The 18,670-nt window shown below is 59.9% G+C and overlaps 9 protein-coding genes across 9 annotated transcripts; 3 read left to right on the plus strand and 6 right to left on the minus strand.

Annotated features, from left to right (window-relative positions):
* Nucleotides 1–126: 126 nt before the first annotated feature.
* GGTG_12330 (hypothetical protein) lies at nt 127–1,722 on the minus strand. The gene is made up of 5 exons (XM_009230227.1): nt 1,398–1,722; nt 1,159–1,255; nt 914–1,052; nt 722–831; nt 127–638 (listed from the first exon to the last, which is right to left on the minus strand). The coding sequence occupies exons 1-5, from the start codon at nt 1,416–1,418 to the stop codon at nt 487–489; spliced, it is 519 nt and encodes a 172-aa protein (XP_009228491.1). The 5' UTR covers nt 1,419–1,722; the 3' UTR covers nt 127–486.
* A 509-nt stretch (nt 1,723–2,231) lies between these two features.
* On the minus strand, nt 2,232–4,076 carry GGTG_12331 (hypothetical protein). Its single transcript, XM_009230228.1, has 7 exons — nt 4,019–4,076; nt 3,824–3,941; nt 3,601–3,755; nt 3,241–3,536; nt 2,999–3,182; nt 2,561–2,910; nt 2,232–2,483 (listed from the first exon to the last, which is right to left on the minus strand). The coding sequence occupies exons 2-7, from the start codon at nt 3,831–3,833 to the stop codon at nt 2,321–2,323; spliced, it is 1,158 nt and encodes a 385-aa protein (XP_009228492.1). The 5' UTR covers nt 3,834–3,941; nt 4,019–4,076; the 3' UTR covers nt 2,232–2,320.
* A 1,282-nt stretch (nt 4,077–5,358) lies between these two features.
* Nucleotides 5,359–5,849, plus strand: GGTG_12332 (hypothetical protein; the record flags this gene model as incomplete). Its single annotated transcript, XM_009230229.1, has 3 exons — nt 5,359–5,389; nt 5,525–5,649; nt 5,745–5,849. 3 exons carry the CDS (start codon nt 5,359–5,361, stop codon nt 5,847–5,849), a joined length of 261 nt encoding a protein of 86 aa, XP_009228493.1.
* A 157-nt stretch (nt 5,850–6,006) lies between these two features.
* Nucleotides 6,007–8,276, plus strand: GGTG_12333 (hypothetical protein). The gene has a single exon (XM_009230230.1). The coding sequence runs from the start codon at nt 6,546–6,548 to the stop codon at nt 8,148–8,150; it is 1,605 nt and encodes a 534-aa protein (XP_009228494.1). The 5' UTR covers nt 6,007–6,545; the 3' UTR covers nt 8,151–8,276.
* A 338-nt stretch (nt 8,277–8,614) lies between these two features.
* On the minus strand, nt 8,615–10,484 carry GGTG_12334 (hypothetical protein; the record flags this gene model as incomplete). The annotated part of the gene is made up of 2 exons (XM_009230231.1): nt 10,093–10,484; nt 8,615–10,010 (listed from the first exon to the last, which is right to left on the minus strand). Exon 2 carries the CDS (start codon nt 9,917–9,919, stop codon nt 8,615–8,617), a length of 1,305 nt encoding a protein of 434 aa, XP_009228495.1. The 5' UTR covers nt 9,920–10,010; nt 10,093–10,484.
* Nucleotides 10,485–10,617: 133 nt separating this feature from the next.
* GGTG_12335 (tRNA (adenine-N(1)-)-methyltransferase catalytic subunit trm61) lies at nt 10,618–12,291 on the minus strand (the record flags this gene model as incomplete). The annotated part of the gene is made up of 1 exon (XM_009230232.1): nt 10,618–12,291. The coding sequence occupies one exon, from the start codon at nt 12,289–12,291 to the stop codon at nt 10,618–10,620; it is 1,674 nt and encodes a 557-aa protein (XP_009228496.1).
* Nucleotides 12,292–12,900: 609 nt separating this feature from the next.
* Nucleotides 12,901–15,464, plus strand: GGTG_12336 (cysteinyl-tRNA synthetase; the record flags this gene model as incomplete). The annotated part of the gene is made up of 3 exons (XM_009230233.1): nt 12,901–13,140; nt 13,217–14,359; nt 14,427–15,464. 3 exons carry the CDS (start codon nt 12,901–12,903, stop codon nt 15,462–15,464), a joined length of 2,421 nt encoding a protein of 806 aa, XP_009228497.1.
* On the minus strand, nt 15,364–17,102 carry GGTG_12337 (hypothetical protein). The gene is made up of 3 exons (XM_009230234.1): nt 16,141–17,102; nt 15,730–16,045; nt 15,364–15,639 (listed from the first exon to the last, which is right to left on the minus strand). The coding sequence occupies exons 1-3, from the start codon at nt 16,448–16,450 to the stop codon at nt 15,603–15,605; spliced, it is 663 nt and encodes a 220-aa protein (XP_009228498.1). The 5' UTR covers nt 16,451–17,102; the 3' UTR covers nt 15,364–15,602.
* A 627-nt stretch (nt 17,103–17,729) lies between these two features.
* On the minus strand, nt 17,730–18,620 carry GGTG_12338 (hypothetical protein; the record flags this gene model as incomplete). The annotated part of the gene is made up of 1 exon (XM_009230235.1): nt 17,730–18,620. The coding sequence occupies one exon, from the start codon at nt 18,618–18,620 to the stop codon at nt 17,901–17,903; it is 720 nt and encodes a 239-aa protein (XP_009228499.1). The 3' UTR covers nt 17,730–17,900.
* Between the last annotated feature and the right edge of the window lie 50 nt (nt 18,621–18,670).

The raw sequence follows: 18,670 nt of genomic DNA on the forward strand, positions 1-18,670 counted from the left end.
TCGTGATCCGGTTAGCCTGATCCCTGGGGATCCAGTAGAGCAGCGTCAAATTTCCGAGCGAGCATCGGGTACGGGGCCGCCTAGACTTGGGATCAAACCGTCATTATTCTGTTGTACTGATGGAACAAATGGCACGTTGCAACACACAATCCAGCATAACCCACTACTCGGAATGTTGAGGGACGCCGATATGCAGAATGAATCCTGTGCTTCGTAACTCCGGCTCCGACCTCCAACTATGCACATTTTCGCCCTCGAATATCGAGTCCAGGCACCAAAGCCATCCAATGTCCACAAAGGCGGACCAGCAAGGCCAGATAGACACGAAACGAGTGAGCACTCTGCGAGTGACATCGCCGCGGCCTTCTCGGCCGAGCTTCTCTGGGAAGGTTCCATGAGCATCTCTCTGTGAGCCCCTTGCGCACTGAGGGTGGGTTCCATGGAGACAGCCATGCCGAAATGAGGTTTGGTTCGTAAACGACCCCCTCAAATGTCGTCGATGTCGATCTCCCGCTTGTTTGTTGGGCCCTCTTCCTCGCTGGAGTCGTCGTCGGCACCAAACTCGATTCCCGGGTCATCTCCACGCTCGTCACCACCCGTGTCGGCAGTGTTGATCTGGACGTAGGGGGGAATGTGGCCTGGAGAGGGATGGCAGAGCCATGGTCAGCGATTGTCGGGTCCTGCTGCCGACCCGATAGACAAGGTGGGAAAGGTAACATACGCTCCGCCTTCAGTTCACGAGCCTGGTCGCTGGTGTACTTCTGGATAATGTCGCCCTTGGCAGGCTCGAACTCGCGCTTGGAGCAGATGACGATGTCGCCGACATTGACCCTGCAGGCGGCGGACGTGTGGTCAGTCAGGTGTGTTCGCAGGACCAGGCACAGCACCACGCCAAGGACAAGCAGCCACGTACCACTGCTTCTTTCGGAGCTTTCCACGGACGTGGAGTACCCTCTTCTCGGAGCCCCAGTCGGTCTTGGCCTCGCTTGTGGGACGGTAGCAGACGGCATCGAACTTGCAGCCGCCGTAGGCAGTGATGATCTGGGCGTATTCTGGGGGGTTCAAAGGCAGGTCAGCGATCGGTCCGTTTAATGCGGTGCGCAGTTCACTCTCGTAACCGGCGTTCAACTCGGATGCGCCAGACAAAACCAAACGTACCAAGATCCTCCTGCTCCGCATCCTCGAGGTCTATCGTGTCGAGCTCGCGCTTCTCCTTGTCGTTCTCGTTCTTTCCTCTCCGTCGGTTTTTACCTCCCTGTATATCATTGGTGTCAGCTATTTTATAGGTCACGTACGGCCGGCTGTGGTGTCGGTCGTCGCTCCGGCGCACGCGTTGGGCACCGCCTGGCAATCCATCGTATGGTGGGGTAAAATTAATAGGAATCCGAGGTTCCTACCTTTCCCTTGTTCTTGGGCATTTTGACGGATTCGAGGGACGAGTCTGGAGAAAAAAGGGGGGTTTGGCGCAGGCGATTCTGGTATCTCGAAAAAAATATTGAAGATCCCCGAAGAGGACGAGGAGGGCAGGTGTGCTTTCTACAGCGACGGGTCGAGGGGACAAAGGCGACCGTCCAAAGGCGGGGTCTTATTTTTGACCTAATGGGATGTGGGGACCAGCGGAGGTGTGACTCGACTCACAAATCGCCCGCCAGCACCACCTGGTGCAGTGGCGCTGGCGCGTTCATCAAAAGGGCGAAATCCAATCGCCTCCACTCAATTCACATCATAAGAAATCATTGCGCAGGGATTTGAGTGGCAGCCACCAGGCAATTGAGGCGGCATCTCTCCCATGCTTACACCACGCGGCATCCGGTTCTGTTTCCAAGCCATGCTTAGCCTCCTGGCAAAGCCTTGAACTCACCGTGAATCATCAGGCGAACACCGGATCCGGAAGGCTGGCAAAAAGAGGACATGTCACGTGTCTTGCGTTTTGCTCACAATGTTTGCCAATCAACCCGACGGATGGGAGGCACAGGAAGTCACCGCACTCTGGTATTACGGCATCACACGACGGGATTTGTCAGGACCGTATTGGTGCTGTCAAAATCGACGAGATAAAAAATTCGGGTTGTTGTGGTTATGCTTCTTTTCTGCCCCCTGGCTATCCCATTAAATCTCCTGCCTGAAAGTTCCGATCAATAACGAAAACCGGAAGACGTTTTGAGAAAGAAAGATTCGAAAGGAGCTTTGGCAATGCTGATATCGACAATCGTCACATTCCCCGTCCTCACCTGGTCTTTCCCCTCCCTACTGTGGCCTTCCCGTCCCCCTGAGCATAGAACTCGGCAACCCAGGTCTTGATCTGCGCCGTGGCCGCCTCCTAGGCCTCCCCGACGGCCGGATTCACATTGTTGCGTATCTGCATGTCCTCGCAGTGCCTCGCGCCTGACATGACAAGGGCAGGGGCTTCCGGAGTCGACTTTAGAGGACCACCGGGTCTGAAGTCGCTCGACACTGACGTGGAGCGCCAAGGATCAAACTCGCTATACCGGGAGGGGTCATCAGCACACCGAATTCTTCAGGGGCTCCTCTCGCGGGTTGTCAGGGAAGCAAAACGCACCCGTTTATCCATAAAAGTCGCGTGGTGTTGGTCAAGTTCCACCCGCCCGTCAGCTGGTTGAGCTGCATGTCCGTCGCGCCGTCGTCGGAGCCGTAGGTGTGGTTCCCCTGCTCCGGGAGGAACAGGTCGCACTGTTGCTGGTAGTATTCTGGCGTGATCGCCCTCGGCACGATGGTGGCCACGCCCTCGGGGGCCGAGCCCGTGGGCCAGTAGAAGAAGGGCTCGTCGCACAGCTGCCACATCCACGGCCGGTGGGCCGTGTTGTTTGCGGTCCAGTCGCGGTAGAAGGGGCTGCTTGCGTTGTGCGTGTCAAAGCAGCCCACGGAGCCCTCGGCTTCCCACTCTGGGTACTTGAACCCGGATCATGCTGGCGACGATGCGCGGTCAGCCAAAGGAAGCTGCTGGGATCAGGTTGGCATGATACTCACAGTTCCTCACATATTGCGTTTTAAACCAGTTGGCGTAGTTGGTGAGGACATCTACCCCACCGGTGCCACCTGCCGTGAGGTTGGACCTCGCGGCTGGCCCTCCGCCCAGAATAGAATTGCACATGGCTTGGAAACCTGCGTCGTCGGTGGCAGAACCAGTAGATTGCCACCCTCCCAGTGGTGAGGATATCGCACTATTGTCGTTGATTTAGCTAGACTCGCCAGGACGTATCTGGATCTTTTGGCCCTTACTTGGCAAAGTCGTCGTTGTACTCGAGCTTCTCCAGCTGGAACATGGCCTTCAGACGACCAACATCAGTGGCTGTGCCGTTTCCGAGCACTTTGTCCACCTGCGAGGAAATCTGCTCAAACGCCTTCCGACAGTCCTGAGGCATTCCTTCCTGGACAGGCACATAATAGTGCCAAAAGTTGTAGATGGCCTGCACGGGACCGCTGCTAGAGTGGTACGCCCAGAAGGTCCCTGGTGCGAGCTTCTGGATCCAAGCAGCCAAGGCCCCGGTGCACGAAGCGCCAACGAAGACCCATGGCTGTAGGAAAGCAGTATCAGCACTCTATAGCCCTTGGTAGAAGCCAGGGTTTGTCTGGGCTTACGGATTGGGGTGCATTACTGCTCCGGTTGTTGTCAAATGGCAGCTCCACGTCGCGAGCGAAATGGACCATGTCCTTGATGGCATTTTCCAGGGAGAGGTACTGCAAGTTGGCAGTGTCTTGCTCGGCAAAGGGTGTAGATGCGCCATAGCCACGGTCTAGACGATGTATCAGCGGGATGGTTGAGGGTGCAGTTGCCACTTTCTAGATGGGAAGCAGTACTGACGCTCTATCATGATGACAGCGCCGTCGACCGCTTTCGCATGGGCGCCGGTGATGGCGTTGTCCGACAGATAGCCAACATAGGGCGCAGCGTCAAACTCGCCGGCGTTGAAAAGAACAACCTGTGAAGCGTTAGGATGCATGGAAGACACAAGTAGGAACGCCTTCAGGGGCAGCTAGGGGCAACTAGGGGCAATACCGGTGATCCAGGGCCGCCCAGAACTCGGCATTCCACCAATACCTCTGGGAGAAGGTTCCCAAGGAATGGTTGCTGTGGTCGATGAACTGGGTGAATGTCCCACTCCCCATCGACCGTTGCTGGCTAGCCCGTACTTCATCGTTTAAGGGGGAGAGCGAAAGAATAGGTAGGACAGGCCGGAAAGATCGTGCCAGCATTGCCGAGACCTGGGAGTTACTCCAGATCAAGAACAGGGTCGCTGCGAGAAGGGAAAGTGTCCGCATCTTGATATGCCGGAGAAAGGAGTGACTTTAAGAAATGCGCTGAAGGGAGTGTGCTATCTTGGCAACGTTCTGTGTATAAGGAAGGGAGGAGCCTACGTCTTAAAAGCTCAGTGACCTACATGTCTCTAGGCCAGCCATAGTCGGTGGCACGAGGCAGCGTGACGAGATGGCGAGATCACGACACGTAGTCAAACTGATGAGGCATTCTGATTATATTGAGGCATCCTTTTCCTGACTTGGGCTCCCATCATCAAACGGAATAGACCCATAAGTTGATGGGTGTGTCCAAGCGGGTGTGTTGTTTGGGTATCAGATTTGACCTAGCGTGCCACGAGGATGCCCAAGAAGCAAGGAATATTACATCAATAAATAGGGCCAGAGAAACAAACGTGACCCAGCACTTTTGGGGCCTGATACACAGACAGTTGGTGGCGATGGTAGCGGAAGGTGAGGTTTCTCGAGGCGGTTGCGAATATAGGCAATCTTCATGCTGCCGGGAAGCTCTTGGCAAACAAATGACAAGTGTGTGCGCGCAGGAAACACCAAGCTGTCACAGACCCTGCAGGGCAATTAATCATGTTTCCCACTGGATTGTTTGCAGATTTCCCGGGGCGGAACAAGGTTGAGTACCAAATTAACAAGGTCGACTGGACCAGCTCCGAACATCAATATACCTCGAGAGTGGCACGGGCGGGGAGCAAACGCTGCCACTGTTATCGCCAAAGCTTGGGGCAAGATGCTGCTGGGCCGGGCAAGTCAGGAGTACTGACGGTGGAATCGCCGCTCGTCATTACGGTTCGCACGATGCGGACGGCGATTTGCATAGGTTGGTGATGTCGCTTGGTCCAAGCGCGAGCCGGCTAAGTTATAGGAAGCGCACGACTGTATCTGATACTCAAAACTCAGTATCCTTGGGTGGGTCTAGCGGGGCAAAAGGCGCACGTGACGCGGTCCCAGCCGAGCCGCAGCTCTCGCCTTGGGGTGGAGCTTCGAGCGAGGGACGATTCGAGGCCTCAAACGCCCAAGCATCAAACAACGGCAATTGACCTCGCATCGCCTCTCAATTGCACTTTCAACATGGGTCACGGGGCACAGGAAGCGCCGCGCAGTAAGTCTACCCTACACATCTACCCCCGCGACCTCCGGTCCGATCCGCCAGTAGGGTTGCCCCCCAAGCCGACTGCCCGCCTCGGACGGCGACGACGGCGACGAGAACGTGGCTGACCCCCCGGCGCTCACGCAGAGGCGACGCGCGAGGAGATGCGCGATGCCAACCTCCCGATCCAGTACCGAGACAGCTGCGCGCACCTCCTGATACCCCTCAACCGCTGCCGATCGGCCACCTACTACCTGCCATGGAAGTGCGAGGTACGCCCGGCCGAAACCGCCACCGCCGGCTCCGAGATTGCCTCGAAATCCCCCCGACATGTTTCCGCACGGGCTGCTGACACGGCGCGCTACAGGACGAGAGGCACAGCTACGAAAAGTGCCAGTACGACGAGTTCAAGCTCCGGGTGGCCAAGATGGACGAGCTACGGGCGGCCAAGGGCGGCGTCAGGAGCAACTGATTGTGCTGGGAGCTGTTGGGGTAGCGAGAGGATGGAAGCATCTGGGGCTCGACGCTGGTCACTGTACATACGGTCCGTCCGACGAAGGCATTGGGGCGCAATCCATCTTACCACGTTGTGTGCCGGGAAATGTGCCACTGATACTCCTCCAATCCTAGGCGCTAGCCGCTGGTTCCCTGGCGACGTTGCTTGCGTGTCTGGCGAGACTGGCGTGGTTGACTCGGAGACTTGAGGGTGGTTATTTGGGCACTCCCGGGTTTGGAGCCGGCTCTTCGATCTATCCGTGCCTGGATCTCTCAAGGCGGGCCTGGTTTAGTCCGGTCATGACCCGAGCTGACAGCCCGTGCAGTCCAGAGTCTGATATGGCGTGGATGGACGCCCATTTCCGGTGCTATAGATTATAGGGGGCACAAGGGGTTGTCTGGCGGAATTCCGCCCACGGCTGGACCCACCATAAGCGTAAGATCGGGCAGCTGGCCCAATCATTGGCGGGCCAGTCGAGCTCTTGGAATCTTTCTACATTGGTTTAGAGAGCGAGGCTTTGTCTTGCTGTTCAAGCATCCAATTGTCCATCGTCAGCGTATTTAGGCGTCAGAGGCTAGGTTTTCTTTCTGATTATCGCTTCGCTCCTCAGCCGAACCCGGAATCTGAGCAGGCGCCCTGCCAGTTGGGAACTACAGTCCACAAAGCAGCAGAATGTCGTCCTCTCTTTCGTCACGGGAGAGAGATAATCCGCCGCCACGGCGCAAGGCATGCGTCGCTTGCATCAAATCGAAACGGCGATGCGACGTGGGTTTGCCTGCATGCCAGAGATGCCTGCACAGACAGATCGAGTGCGTGTACGAGCCGGCTGTCGTACCCTTGCGCACAGATCGGCCGGCGCGGCAGAGACGACAGCACGCGGCCAAGCGGGCTGGCGGAGTCGCGGCAGCGCCGTCGTGCCCTGCTATGACCGCTCTAGAGAATATGGCGGATGTGCTCCCTTGGGACGACCTCCCATCTCTTGAATCTCCCCTTATTGATCTGGAGCTTTTTTCGGCTTACACGCCGTCGGATATCCTAGCAACAGCTTCCCCAGCCGACACTCTTTTGGCTACTGCTGAGCCCTTGGAATTCACCATGTTCCAGGACGCAGACAGCCTTCTGGACAGCCTCATGATGACTCCCGCCCCTCCGGCACAGAAAGACCTCGAGATTTACCGGGCGCCTATGCAGCAACCTATGCAGGAGTTCGAAAAAGGCACAGGCAAGCTGCAGTTCGACTTCCCAGCATACCCGACCAGCCAGCCGGGCCCACCCATCCCCTTCCACATGACCAAAATCTTCCGTTCCCGCATGAAATTCGCCGTCGAGGAGCTCCGGCGCGCGCCCAGGCTGTTCCTCGAGACCACGGGCACGCCCTGGATGCACCCCTCGCTGTACCGCGACCACATGCCGCCAGCCGTCGAGGACGCCTACTCGGCCTGCGCCCTCCTGGCCGCCAAGAACGCCGCCAACGAGGCCGTCATCATGCGCTCCATCGACCGTCGCGTGGCCGCGCTGGCCGCGACGCCGCTGCCGGGGGAGGCGCCCCTCAGCGAGGTCCTCGCGCGCGCGCAGGCCTTGATCCTGTACCAGAGCATGTACCTGCTCGACGAGAAGGCCTCCCAGCTCTCGGGCCGCACCGTCTCGGCGCCCGCGGCGGTCGCGCTCGAGGAGGTGACGTATCGGCTGCTGGACAAGGTCGTCGAGGGCCTCGCCGAAGGCCAGTCCTCCCACGCGCAGTGCGTGGCCGCAGACGCCACCACCACCACCTGGCTGTCCCCGCCGGCCGGCCCGGCCGGGGACGGCGGCGCGCTGGAGACCTCTGCGGCGCCGACCGTCTGCTTGCAGAGCATGGTGCCGCACGTGTCGGGGACGGAGCACCTGCCGCTGTACCCGCTGGGCCCGACGCGTGCCTTCTGGGAGCGCTGGACGCTGCACGAGTCGACGGCGCGCACCTTCCTGGCCGCCTTCTTCCTCGTGCAGCTGACGCGCCTCCTGTCGGGCGCGGACCCGGCGCCCTGCACGGCCCGGACGGCCCTCTGGAACCACTGGACGCTGGCCGCGCGGCTGTGGCACGCGGCGGGGCCCGTCGAGTTCGCGCAGGCGTGGAACGAGGCGGGCGGGCGGCTCTTTGTCGTGTCGCCCTCGACCATCGACGGGGTGCTGCGCGATTGCGGCGTTGACGACGTCGACGCCTTCGGCAAGATGATCTTCACCACCACGCTCGGGCTCGACGAGATACGCGGGTGGTTCGCGTCCAAGGGGGGCGTTCTCTGAGTTTCGATCCAAGTTGTGTTTTATTTGTTTATCCAAGGTATTGCGCCCCCCAACCGAAAACACCACGCTAAGCCGACTCCTACACACTCTGCTCGTCGAGCAAACGTAGAAGAAAAAAAAAAAAAACGCTTCCAAACACATAAAAAACTGCGCAACACATTAGCCCGCGGTTGTTTCGCGCCCACATCCAGTTTCGATGACATTTGCCACGCGGGTATCAAAGTCTTCGGCCGGCTGATACGGCACCTTTTGGTACCGGATCACAACCTCGTCTTTGACAAAGATGGACGGCTGTGGGCTCGATTCCGTCGAGGTCTCGGACGTGGGGGAGGAAGACGCCGTGGAGGGCGCCCGGCGGGGGTGTCTCAGCATGGCCAGCAGGCTCGGTGGGACGGTCGCCCCGTACACAAACACCCCGGACGGGTCCCGACAGTCCGTGACAACCAGGTTAACCTAGGCCAAGGTCAGCAAGCATGCCTAAACGTCAAGGAAGCAAAGCCCAAAGATAAAAGCCAACGCACCTTGTAACCGCCCTCGCAGAGCCACTCCTCCCCGTTCCGCCGTAGTACCTCCTCGTCGTCGGCCCTGAGCCGGGCCCGCCAGGCCTCCTGGCCCTGCGCCATGGCGATGACGACGGCGAGCAGGTATGGGTCGTGCAGGCGCACGGCGGGCGTCACGCCGCGCAGGCACTTGCGCATGGTGGCCGCCACGGGCCCGTTGGCCCGCGCCTGGTCCACGCCGCCTAGCTCCACGTGGCCCAGCGCCAGCCCGCGCAGCAGCGTCGCCGCCTGCGAGTGCTCGCCGACCAGCGCCGCGGCCGGGAAGACGCGCGGCGACTGCGGCTGCGGCTGCGGCTGTGGCTGTGGTGGTGGCGTCAGCGGGGGCGTGGGCGGCGTGGTCGGGGTCGTCGCGCCCGACGTCGTCCTGCTGTCTTCTGCCAGCTTCTCGCCCGCCTTGTCGTCGCCCTTCTGGGCCATCTTGTCACTGCTAATGCTGCTGCTGCTGCGGCGGCGTCGGAAGAAGGTGCGGATGAGGCCGTCCAAGGACTGCCAGCTCCTCACCGGCGGGCGCCGCTGCGACGGCACGCACAGGTTCAGCTCGAGCGTGGCGCACGGCGCGCCGTCGACCAGCAAAAAGAGCGCCTGGCGCTTGCAGTGGAACTCGAGCCCTGTGCCCCTGTCCAGCATCTTCTTGATCCCGGCCCGCTGGCCGTCGTCGTCGTCGCGCAGCAGCAGCCGCGACAGCGCCGGGCAGGCCGCGCCGCCGGCGGGGAGCGACCAGCCGAGCACCAAACGGAACAGCCCAAAAGCCGTCCACCCTGGCGGCGCCGGCGGCCTCTCGTCGATCGCGGTGAGGGACTTGTCCGGATCCGCCGCCAATGTCTGATCCGTCGGCGTCACGCTCCTTTCCTTATTAGACAGCAAAGACATGATGGACGAGGCGCGTCGGGATTTCGGCCGCGGCGACGACACGGCCTGGCTGCTCTGGGCCCGGACGCCGCCGCCCTGCGGGGGGCCCTCGGCGGCGCCCTCGAAGCGGCAGCAGAAGAAGTCGACGTGGGCCTGCGTCCAGTTCTGAGGCGTCTTCCACAGTGGCTCCGCCGTGTGCGCGGCGATCTGGGCGAGCAGCGAGCCCGGGTCCGGCGGCGCCCAGCGGCGACGGGGGCGGCGGTGCTGATCCTGCGAGGCCCCGGGCCAGCCGTGCCCCCCGCGCGCGGCCAGGCCCGGCGGCAGGTGGGGAGGGTGGCTGTGATGATGGCAATGACGCATCGTGGGTTTGGTTTTTCGTTCCCCGGGGCGAGCCCGGTGTCGTATTCTCCCCGGCCGGCTTCTCAGCGAGGCGAGAGGGAGGGGAGGGAAACTGCGATGAAGCGTTAGCAACGGAGGCTGTTGGAGAAGAGGGCGAGGAGGACGGGGGAGGTGGAGAGCGCATCTGCACTCACGGCGGCTCGCCTCCCTCTGAGGCGTTTTGGCGTCATCGCGGGATTGGTGGTGAGTTTTCATTGGCGGCGTGCCGAAAGTCAAGGCACGCCACGGAATTTGGTTGACGAGCTGTTCTCAGATAAGTAACCGAAGCTTAGAAGCTCGGCACTCCCGTCTGGCTTTGCGAGGGAGGCCTTTGGTGGGCATCTAGAACCTTTGAGCGTTGCCACACAGTGTTTGACTTTGTGTCGGTAACGGGCGTCCAACCTTGCGGCCCTCGAGAATACGAAGGTCCAATCATCAGTGATGCGTCATGTTTCTCCACAAGGATGGTGACTGACGACAAGCAAAGTGCCATCTGTGCATTGTGCGGAACATTCGACGTGAAGCAAGATATCCACGAACGCCAAGGATCAGTATTGGCCGGGTATAATGTCTGTATTCGTGGCCAACATCATGGCGTGGACCTTGTTATCCTGGATGGGATATGAGGAGATCTCTTCCACCTCGTCTATGTTTTTAGAACCCCCAGCCCCGAGGGCTGATCAGTCTTGCTTAGGGCGCTTTGGGGTGGCACCCTGTTCTGTTACCTCGTCCTTTTCTAGATCCCTTTTCGCATGTTGTGCGCCATACTCGGGGGTTGCGGTGGCATCGCCCATGACCGTGTCCTCTCCCACAGCGGCAGCGGCCTCCTTCCCACCGCCACCGTTCGTCTTGCCCTTCTTCTTTCCCTTCTTGGACTCGAGCATCTCGCGTTTTTGCTGCTTGCGCGCGGCCTTGTCGAGGCTCCCAATCACCTGCTTCTCCTGGCCGCACGGCCAGCTCGCCAGCGCCGCCGCCTCGTCCTCGGCCGTCCACTCTCGGGGCAGGACGGCAAACGTGAGATATGACGTGTGCGACCGCATCTCCGACTCTGGCCGGGTTACAAGCCTCCCCTGCATGAAGGGCGGGAGCTTGTTGCTCTCGACAGCGGCGTCGTCGTCAAAGTTCTCCTTGAGATGCTCCTCGACGTCGTCCACATCCGGGTCATGGATCGCCTTCTGATGCTCCCGCACTCGCTCTTCTATCCTCCGCAGGCGCTCGACCGCCTCCGAGACGTCGACGGGCGCTTGTGCCATGCCCTTGTCGGTGGCAACGGTGAGCCCGACCTTCTCGCGCATGACGTGGATCCGCTTGTTGGCTATTTCGACCGTTTCGATGTCCATCCAGCCTAGCTGGCGCATCATCGACACCGTCCTGGAAACCTGCTCGATGCAAGGTGAGAAGGTGCACAGATGAGTGCTCTTGTTGGGGTTGAGTGGCGAGACAAAGGTCTCGTCAACGGCTTTTTGCGCAGCATCCATCGAGTCGCCCTCATCCTGGTTAGGCGTGGCTGCCGACTTATATCTCCGCCGCGACAGGTGTGGGAGGGCCTCCCAGGGCTTGGGCAGGTCGAGAAAGACAGCGTCGGCACCGGGGCTCTTCCCGTCCACCAGAAACCCGTCATTGTAAACGTCGCGGTGCGTTACACGAACTATGCGGCCCAGCTTGTGGGCCGCAACCTCTGTGCACATCTTTTTGTACCGCGGCTCGTTGAATTCAAAGCTAAAGACCTGCCCTCTGCCCGTGTTAGGGTTGTCGGCTGGCCCGCCGCCGACACCGTTGTAGACGGCCCTCGCCGATGCGTGCGTGAAGCTGCCGCTGCCGGCGCCGGCTTCGATCAACCTGCTGCCGGGCCGCGCGCGGATCCTCTGCAGGATGTAGCTGTAGTCGGGGGTGTAGACGACCTGGGTCCGGTGCGGCAGGCTCGAGGTCCATAGCTCCGGGCTCGGCGCGAGGATGTGCACGAAGCCGCTGGATGCGGCCACGGCCTTCTTGGCACCCTTTCCGCCGCCGTTGACTTCAGTGACTACGTCGCCGCCCGTTCCAGCGGCGGTCTCATCCACGGGGGCGGCAGCGTCGTCGCGTTTCCGCTTCTTCTGTGGCTTCCTGCCGCGAGAGCCCGTGTCGACCTCGGAGGCGCGGACCTGCGAGCCCCAGGGCACATTGATGAAGGTGGAGTGGGGGAAGGAGCCAAAGCGTGTGTTCAGCACGGCGCCCTCGGCGTAGCCATCGTGCTCGCCATCGATCTCCTCGAGGTACAGCGGCTGCAGGCGGTCGCGCGAGAGGTGGATGATGGCCAGCGAGTTGGCCGTCGTCTGGGAGCCGAGGTGGAGGAAGGGCGAGGGGACGCGAGCCATGGCAGCGAGGCGCGAGGATCTGCGAGGCATTTGCAGAGGGCACGCTGCGTCGCTGGCGTTGGACGGGTGCCTGGTCCTTGTGCGGGCCAAGGCTGTGCTGAAAAATGGCGTTGAAGAGGCTGAAAAAAAAATGCATGAGAAACGACTCACGACAAAAATTGGCACGCGCTGTGCTTGTTTAGCTGCAAGCGCTAGTTGCCGGTCAGGTGCGGGGAAGCTCCAGCAGCCACAACCACTAGCTGCGGGGCACCAAGCACCAAAACCGCGAGGCCAGACCCCTGTAAATTGGCCCGCTGCAAGGCTGACGCCAGCTGTGCAGCGCATTCCGCAATGCGCGCGGTGACTCAGTCTGGGCGGCCAATTGATTTGATCCTCTGCTGACGTTGCCCTCTTGGCCTCCCCTGCTCCTGAGCCAGCTGGGAACCCCTCTCCTGGACACGTACCCTTTCTGGAATGACCAGCTCCGATTCCTGAATGCACTCCTTTTTCAGAGTCGCGAGGCCCTGCACCACCACCTTCTTTGCCGCGCACAAGCTGCGACCCCCCGCGCGGACTCGAATTGCCCCGCCTCCAACTGTGCGGCCTCGACGGTTGCTGGCCTTGGCCGCCATGGATTCCTCGACCACCATCAGGGTGCACAACTCCCTCGAGCCTGGCGCCACAGCCGCCTTCGAGCCCATCGCGAAGGGTAACGTGTCCTGGTACGCTTGTGGACCGACCGTCTACGACCAGAGCCACCTGGGCCATGCCAGGAATTATGTGTCGACCGATGTCATCCGGCGCATCTTTATGCACTACTTTGGCTACAAGGTCAACTTTGTCATGAACATTACAGACATCGACGACAAGGTGAGACTCAGCACTCGACGCGGTCCGGAAAACGGGGCAGAGATGGGCTGACGGCGAGGACTTGGGTGGGGCATAGATCATCATCAGGGCGAGGAGAAACAGGCTGCTCGAGCTGGAGAAGAAGAAGAAATACGATGCGGCAGGGCTCAAGTCTTTGGGCTCCTCGGCCTTCCAGGCGTACGCCCAAGGCAACCTGCCGCTGCTTGTCGCCGAAGTCGGACTCGACGAGACCAACTATGAGAAGCGACGAGATGCCTCGTACGGGGGCGTCTTGGCCGGCCGCGCGCTATTGGGCGACGGCAAACCTGGCGATGCCGAGGCCAAGATCAAGATGCACCTGAGCAACATGGATGCGGCAGCGAGGGGACTACGGGACGACGCGGTGTTTGGTCCGGCCGACGAGATCCTCCTACCGTACCTTGACTCGCTGTACAAGGAGACGATCGACACAAGCGACCAGAGCATGTTCACGGACCTGACGAAGCACATGGAGGGCGAGTTCTTTGATGACATGGACGCGCTGAACAACCTGAGGCCGGATCAGATCACGAGGGTGACGGAATACGTGCCGCAGATTGTCGACTTCGTCAACCAAATCGTGAAAAAGGGGTTCGCGTACGAGGCCGAGGGATCTGTGTACTTCGACATTGACGCGTTTGAAAAGGCCGAAAACAAGTACGCGCGGTTGCGACCTGACTGCCGTGGCGACAAGGCGCTGCAGGAGGAGGGTGAAGGCTCCCTCTCCAAGGGCTCGGGCGGCAAAAGGAGCCCCGGCGACTTTGCCCTGTGGAAGAAGTCCAAGCCTGGCGAGCCCTACTGGGACAGTCCTTGGGGTGCCGGCCGCCCAGGCTGGCACATTGAGTGCTCCGTCATGGCGTCGGACCGTCTGGGCGCCCAGATGGACATCCACTCGGGCGGTATCGACCTTGCTTTCCCGCACCACGACAACGAGCTTGCCCAGAGCGAGGCTTACTTTTGCGAAAAGGGCCACGGTCAGCACACGTGGGTCAGGTACTTCCTGCACATGGGCCACCTCTCCATTGCAGGTTCCAAGATGTCCAAGTCGCTCAAAAACTTCCAGACCATCAAGGACGCGCTTGCAACCACGTATACAGCCAGGAACATGAGGATAGTCTTCATGATGGGCCGCTGGAACGAGGGCGTCGAAATATCTCCTGAGCTGCGCGTGCAAGCGGACAGTTGGGAGAATACCATCAACGTAGGTGCCTGCATGTGGCTCGCTTTCCGAGGCAGGAGCTGTTACTGACGCGTGCCTTCTATCGCAGCAATTCTTTACAAACGCCAAGTCATGGCTACACGAGGCTGGGGCTTCGTCCTCGGCAGCAGCAATCGCCAAGGGCTTGGAGTCTTTGTCCACCTCTGATGGCGCGCCGAAGGAGGGACTCGCTGCCGACCTCGAGCAGGCACAGAAGGATACCCACTCTAGTCTGGCCAACTCTTTCGACACCAGCTCGACTCTCCGCGCCATAACCGACCTGATAAACAAGATCAATATCCACAAGCAAACGCTGAAGGCGGATGCAGACCACATGGCCATTGAGAGGTCCGCTAGATGGATTACCAGAATGGTCGGAATCCTGGGCCTGGATGCCAATGCAAAGCCACCCTATGACGGCATTGGTTGGGTTCCAGAGCCTGGCAGCGCGCTGGACCTGGCCGCTGCACGTCAAGTGTACGAGTCTGTGCGGGACGAGATCAAATCGTCGCCGTTTGGGGACTCGGTCCTGGCCCTCCTCGAGTCACAGGATCCAGCGTCGGCTGTGGACAAGATGCGGGACTCGGGCGTGACAGACGCGGAACAAGTGGCGTACCCCTATGTGGACGCGGTGGCCAAGCTACGGGACGGGCTGCGCAAGGTGGTGTCGTCTGCGGGCGAGAACAAGAAGGTGATCCTGGATCTAAGCGACCGCATCCGCGACCACGACTTGACAAATCTGGGCGTGTACCTGGACGACCGGTCAGACGGGCAGCCGGCGCTGATCAAATTTGTGCCGGCGGCAAAGCTGATCGCAGCCCGCGAGGAGAAGGCGGCACAGCAGGCGGCCAAGGCGGCGGCCAAGGAGGAGGCCAGGCGCGAGAAGGAGCGGCTGGAGCAGGAACGGCTCGCAAAGGCGGCGGTGAGGCCGCAGGACATGTATAGATGCGACGAAAAGTACGGAGAATTTGACGCCGACGGCGTGCCGACCAAGATGAAGGACGGTAGCGAGGTGACCAAGTCGGCGCTGAAGAAACTACGCAAGGACTGGGAAAAGCAGAAGAAGGCCAACGACGACTATGTCAAAAAGCAGGGCGGAGCTGCTTGATTGGAAGCGCTTGGTAGCGAATGCATGGGGTAGCTACCTAGGTTCCAAAACATTCAATTCCTGTCACTCGCTGACGAGTTCTGTTTGGGCCGCATGGCAACATCGTACCCTCCTCTATATCCCCTTGCAACTCACCCTCTACCACTGCATCGACTCGTGCGGCCTGCACTCGTTGCTTTTGGGACAAACGACTCGGATCAGCTCGGTTTGCAAGATGAAGATGAAACGGAAAGCAAAACACAAAACAGAAAAAAAAAACACGTACGGGTCGTAGCGGTCCATGTTGCCGTACTGCTGGTCGTACATGTGCTCGGCCTGCTTCCTGGCGTCGTGCTTTGCGCGCTCGCGGTCGATGAAGTCGAGCCCCTTGGTCTCTGCCAGCTTGTCGACCTCGAAGCCGGCGGCGGCAGCCAGCAGCTCCTTTGCGAGCCCGTGCTCGACGGGCTGGCCCGATTCGCGCTGCTTCTTCTCCCACAGGTGCATGGCCTCGAAGGCGGCGCCGCCGGCGATCATCTCGTGCGACAGCTTGGACTCGTGGGCCTGGTCGCCGTAGACGGCGTCGCGGTGCTCCTTGGCCTCGTCTGTGTATGGAATGGGGGAGGCGGAGGGCTGGGTGTCAGCTAAATACCAACGGGAAAGAGCCCCGGTTTGTGGGGGACGATAAGAGGGACCGTACCGAATCCAAACATGTTTGCGTCTTTTGTGAAAGGTGGTGAAGAACGACCTGCGTTGGGCTGGATGGGATGAGAGGAACTGGCCTGGTACGATAGAGTTTGGATGATGGGCTGAAGACACTGGAGGGAGAAAGGCGGGAGCGAGCGGGAAGGGGCACCAAATATATACAACAGGATACAGAGAGCTGCCCGTCTCATAGCCATTATCCCATCCATCTCACATGCCATCCGTGTACGCCGCCCGATGGGCTTTGGGGCATCCCATGTCGCTCCTCGACCCGCTCCATCCGGCTTCCTCTTTGCCGCCATCATGCGTCTGGAGCCCCTCACCCCCGCGCCAGGGAGCGCTGGAGCAGGCCGTCAGTCGGCGGCGCTAGAGAAGAGGTGACGCAAGCCTCACCCCTTTTCTCGAGATCATGCAAACGCCAGGCTAGGTGGCCATGCAGTGCCGGCCTGGCCCAGGTGCCCAGCTGCTAAGTCGCGCAGTCGGGTGGAGGACTGGTCCGTGTGGGCCTTGGGGTGGTGGGCTCGTAACCTTGATCATCTTGAACTTTATTTCCGGCTCAGGCCCGGGAGGCCATCCCTGACCGCCGATTCAGAGACGAGCAGGTAGGTAGGTAGGTGATAATGCCAGCGACATTCAGGGTGACGAGGCCTTCTGGGCCCTGGTCCCAGGCTGGCCGTTTCATGCCCGGCTGGCATTTTGCAGGGTCTTGCACAAGTTCCCCCTTGCCTGATCGTCCGGCAGTTGACGTGCCTGGCTATCGCGCGTGCCTGCAAGCCAAGCCGGGCAGAGAGATACGTAGGCGAACGTAGGTACTGTATACTGGATGTAGTTACCTTGATGCATACAAGCAACTGACCCCCGGATGCCAAGACCAGCCCGCCCCGGGCTTGGCATTGCTTGTTTTTTGTGTCGCCCGATCTGGCAGGGGAGGAGGGCGGACGTGCAAGGAAGCTTGTGGCGCCCACCATGCATGCCGCAGGGGAGTGTCAGCGCCCAGGTTTGGGTGCGCCGTCGACTTTGATGGACGCGTACGCCCACGCTGCCCGGCCCGCATTGGGTTTAGCGCCAAAACCGCCTGTTGCGAAGCCGAGCTGAACCTGTGGTGGGGGCGGCACCTGGTTGCGTCTGCGGCAGCATGAAAGGAATGATCGAACCGCGTAGCCACAAAACAACCCGGCACCCTGGGTACCTACAATGCTTGTGTGTGCGTGAGGATCCGGAAAGGCTCCGTTTTTGCTTGATGAGTACCGAAGCCCGCGGAATAGAGCCCATTTGCGATTGTGGTGGGAAACAAGACAGGAAATAGCTACAAAACTCTGAGGAAAAGCCCCAAAAACGCCAGCGCTAATAAAAATCGGAGCCAAACTCCCTTGCCTCCCTAGCTAAAGAAATGCTACAGTTCCCACCTATCCTGCCAGCCTGCCAGGTGCGCAATCCCTTGCTGCAACCATCCGTCGGCCCGCAAACGCTTAATAATTAGATGCCCCCCGATTGTTTCGAGACGCACTAGCTTCGATGGTCGACAAGTCCGCTTCCCTGTGGTTGAGTGTAATGACCTTGCCCTTTGCCCAGTTCCTCAGATCATGCATCCTGATCAGATATGTTATGGACGGCTCATGCGACCTCCTTTGAGTCCAAGCTGTTGGAATAAGGGCCGCCTTGATGGGTCCGCTCCACGGACGATAAACAAAGTTTGACTGTTCGCTGAGCAGCCTGGACTGCCGTCCTCTGCCCGTTCGGCAGCCGGAGAAGCAGTTATCTTGGCTTGACCCATAAACCGCCGAGAAAGAAGCCAGGCAGCCAGCTCAGGGTGGCTGCCTCGATATGGCATGGGTCGAAAATGTCACCCCCTTCCTCGCAGAACCTTGCGGCAAGTAGCTTCATATGTCCCGGATCCTGTGGCGAGAGCGGTGATAAGCTTGTTGTCAAAGCCGAGTCGACTCTATGCTTGGCGCAGGCTCCTTTGCTTGCAGAGGCGCCGTTTTCGAGTAGCCACCGAGCGATGTCGGGCTGTGGGGCGCGAATAGCATCTTGGAGTGGTGAACAGCCGCCGCAAGACAAAGCAGTATTAACCATGCAGCCTTGCGCTATCAATGCCCTGCAACAATCTAAATCATTCTTTCGGACAGCCTCCTCAATGGCGGAAGCCATGCTGCGGGGATCGAGATTGTTGCTTGATGTTGGGTCTGAATTGATTGCTTGTCGTAACGTGGCAACGATTGCCTCGTTATTTGTGCGCCGTGCTAGTGATATTGGCTCCTGAAAGCCAACGAGACGACCGGGGGATGCTCCGCAGTCGAGGAGCTTTCTCACTGCGCCAAGGTGACCTGACTGGATGGCCAAGTGAAGTGGCGTGGTATTATCCCTTGCACGAGCGGCCAAGTCGGCGCCTTTGGCGACCAGATGCTCGATTACACTGATGCTGCCACCTGCCGCAGCAATGTGCAAAGGGGTGGGTTGCTCTTCTTCCGTCATTGTGTGCACGGGGTCGTCGATGAGCCTGCGGCTTCCAAAAAACCTCAAGA

Source organism: Gaeumannomyces tritici, assembly GCF_000145635.1.
Source record: "Gaeumannomyces tritici R3-111a-1 unplaced genomic scaffold supercont2.8, whole genome shotgun sequence".
In the NCBI taxonomy this organism is placed as follows: Eukaryota; Fungi; Ascomycota; class Sordariomycetes; order Magnaporthales; family Magnaporthaceae; genus Gaeumannomyces; species Gaeumannomyces tritici.

What these genes read in the sequence shown, in the direction of transcription:
- GGTG_12330 (XM_009230227.1), bottom strand. Translation starts at nt 1,418, where the DNA reads ATGCCCAAGAACAAGGGAAAG. An exon ending in TGCGGAGCAGGAGGATCTTG is followed by an intron (nt 1,053 to 1,158) that starts GTACGTTTGGTT and finishes TGAACCCCCCAG; the next exon opens with AATACGCCCAGATCATCACT. An exon ending in AAGCTCCGAAAGAAGCAGTG is followed by an intron (nt 832 to 913) that starts GTACGTGGCTGC and finishes CGCCGCCTGCAG; the next exon opens with GGTCAATGTCGGCGACATCG.
- GGTG_12331 (XM_009230228.1), bottom strand. An exon ending in GCAGTAATGCACCCCAATCC is followed by an intron (nt 3,537 to 3,600) that starts GTAAGCCCAGAC and finishes GCTTTCCTACAG; the next exon opens with CCATGGGTCTTCGTTGGCGC. An exon ending in ACTGGTTTAAAACGCAATAT is followed by an intron (nt 2,911 to 2,998) that starts GTGAGGAACTGT and finishes TCCGGGTTCAAG; the next exon opens with TACCCAGAGTGGGAAGCCGA.
- GGTG_12333 (XM_009230230.1), top strand. Translation starts at nt 6,546, where the DNA reads ATGTCGTCCTCTCTTTCGTCACGGGAGAGAGATAATCCGCCGCCACGG.
- GGTG_12337 (XM_009230234.1), bottom strand. Translation starts at nt 16,450, where the DNA reads ATGATGGCGGCAAAGAGGAAGCCGGATGGAGCGGGTCGAGGAGCGACA. An exon ending in CGCAAACATGTTTGGATTCG is followed by an intron (nt 16,046 to 16,140) that starts GTACGGTCCCTC and finishes TTCCATACACAG; the next exon opens with ACGAGGCCAAGGAGCACCGC. An exon ending in AACATGGACCGCTACGACCC is followed by an intron (nt 15,640 to 15,729) that starts GTACGTGTTTTT and finishes TTGTCCCAAAAG; the next exon opens with CAACGAGTGCAGGCCGCACG.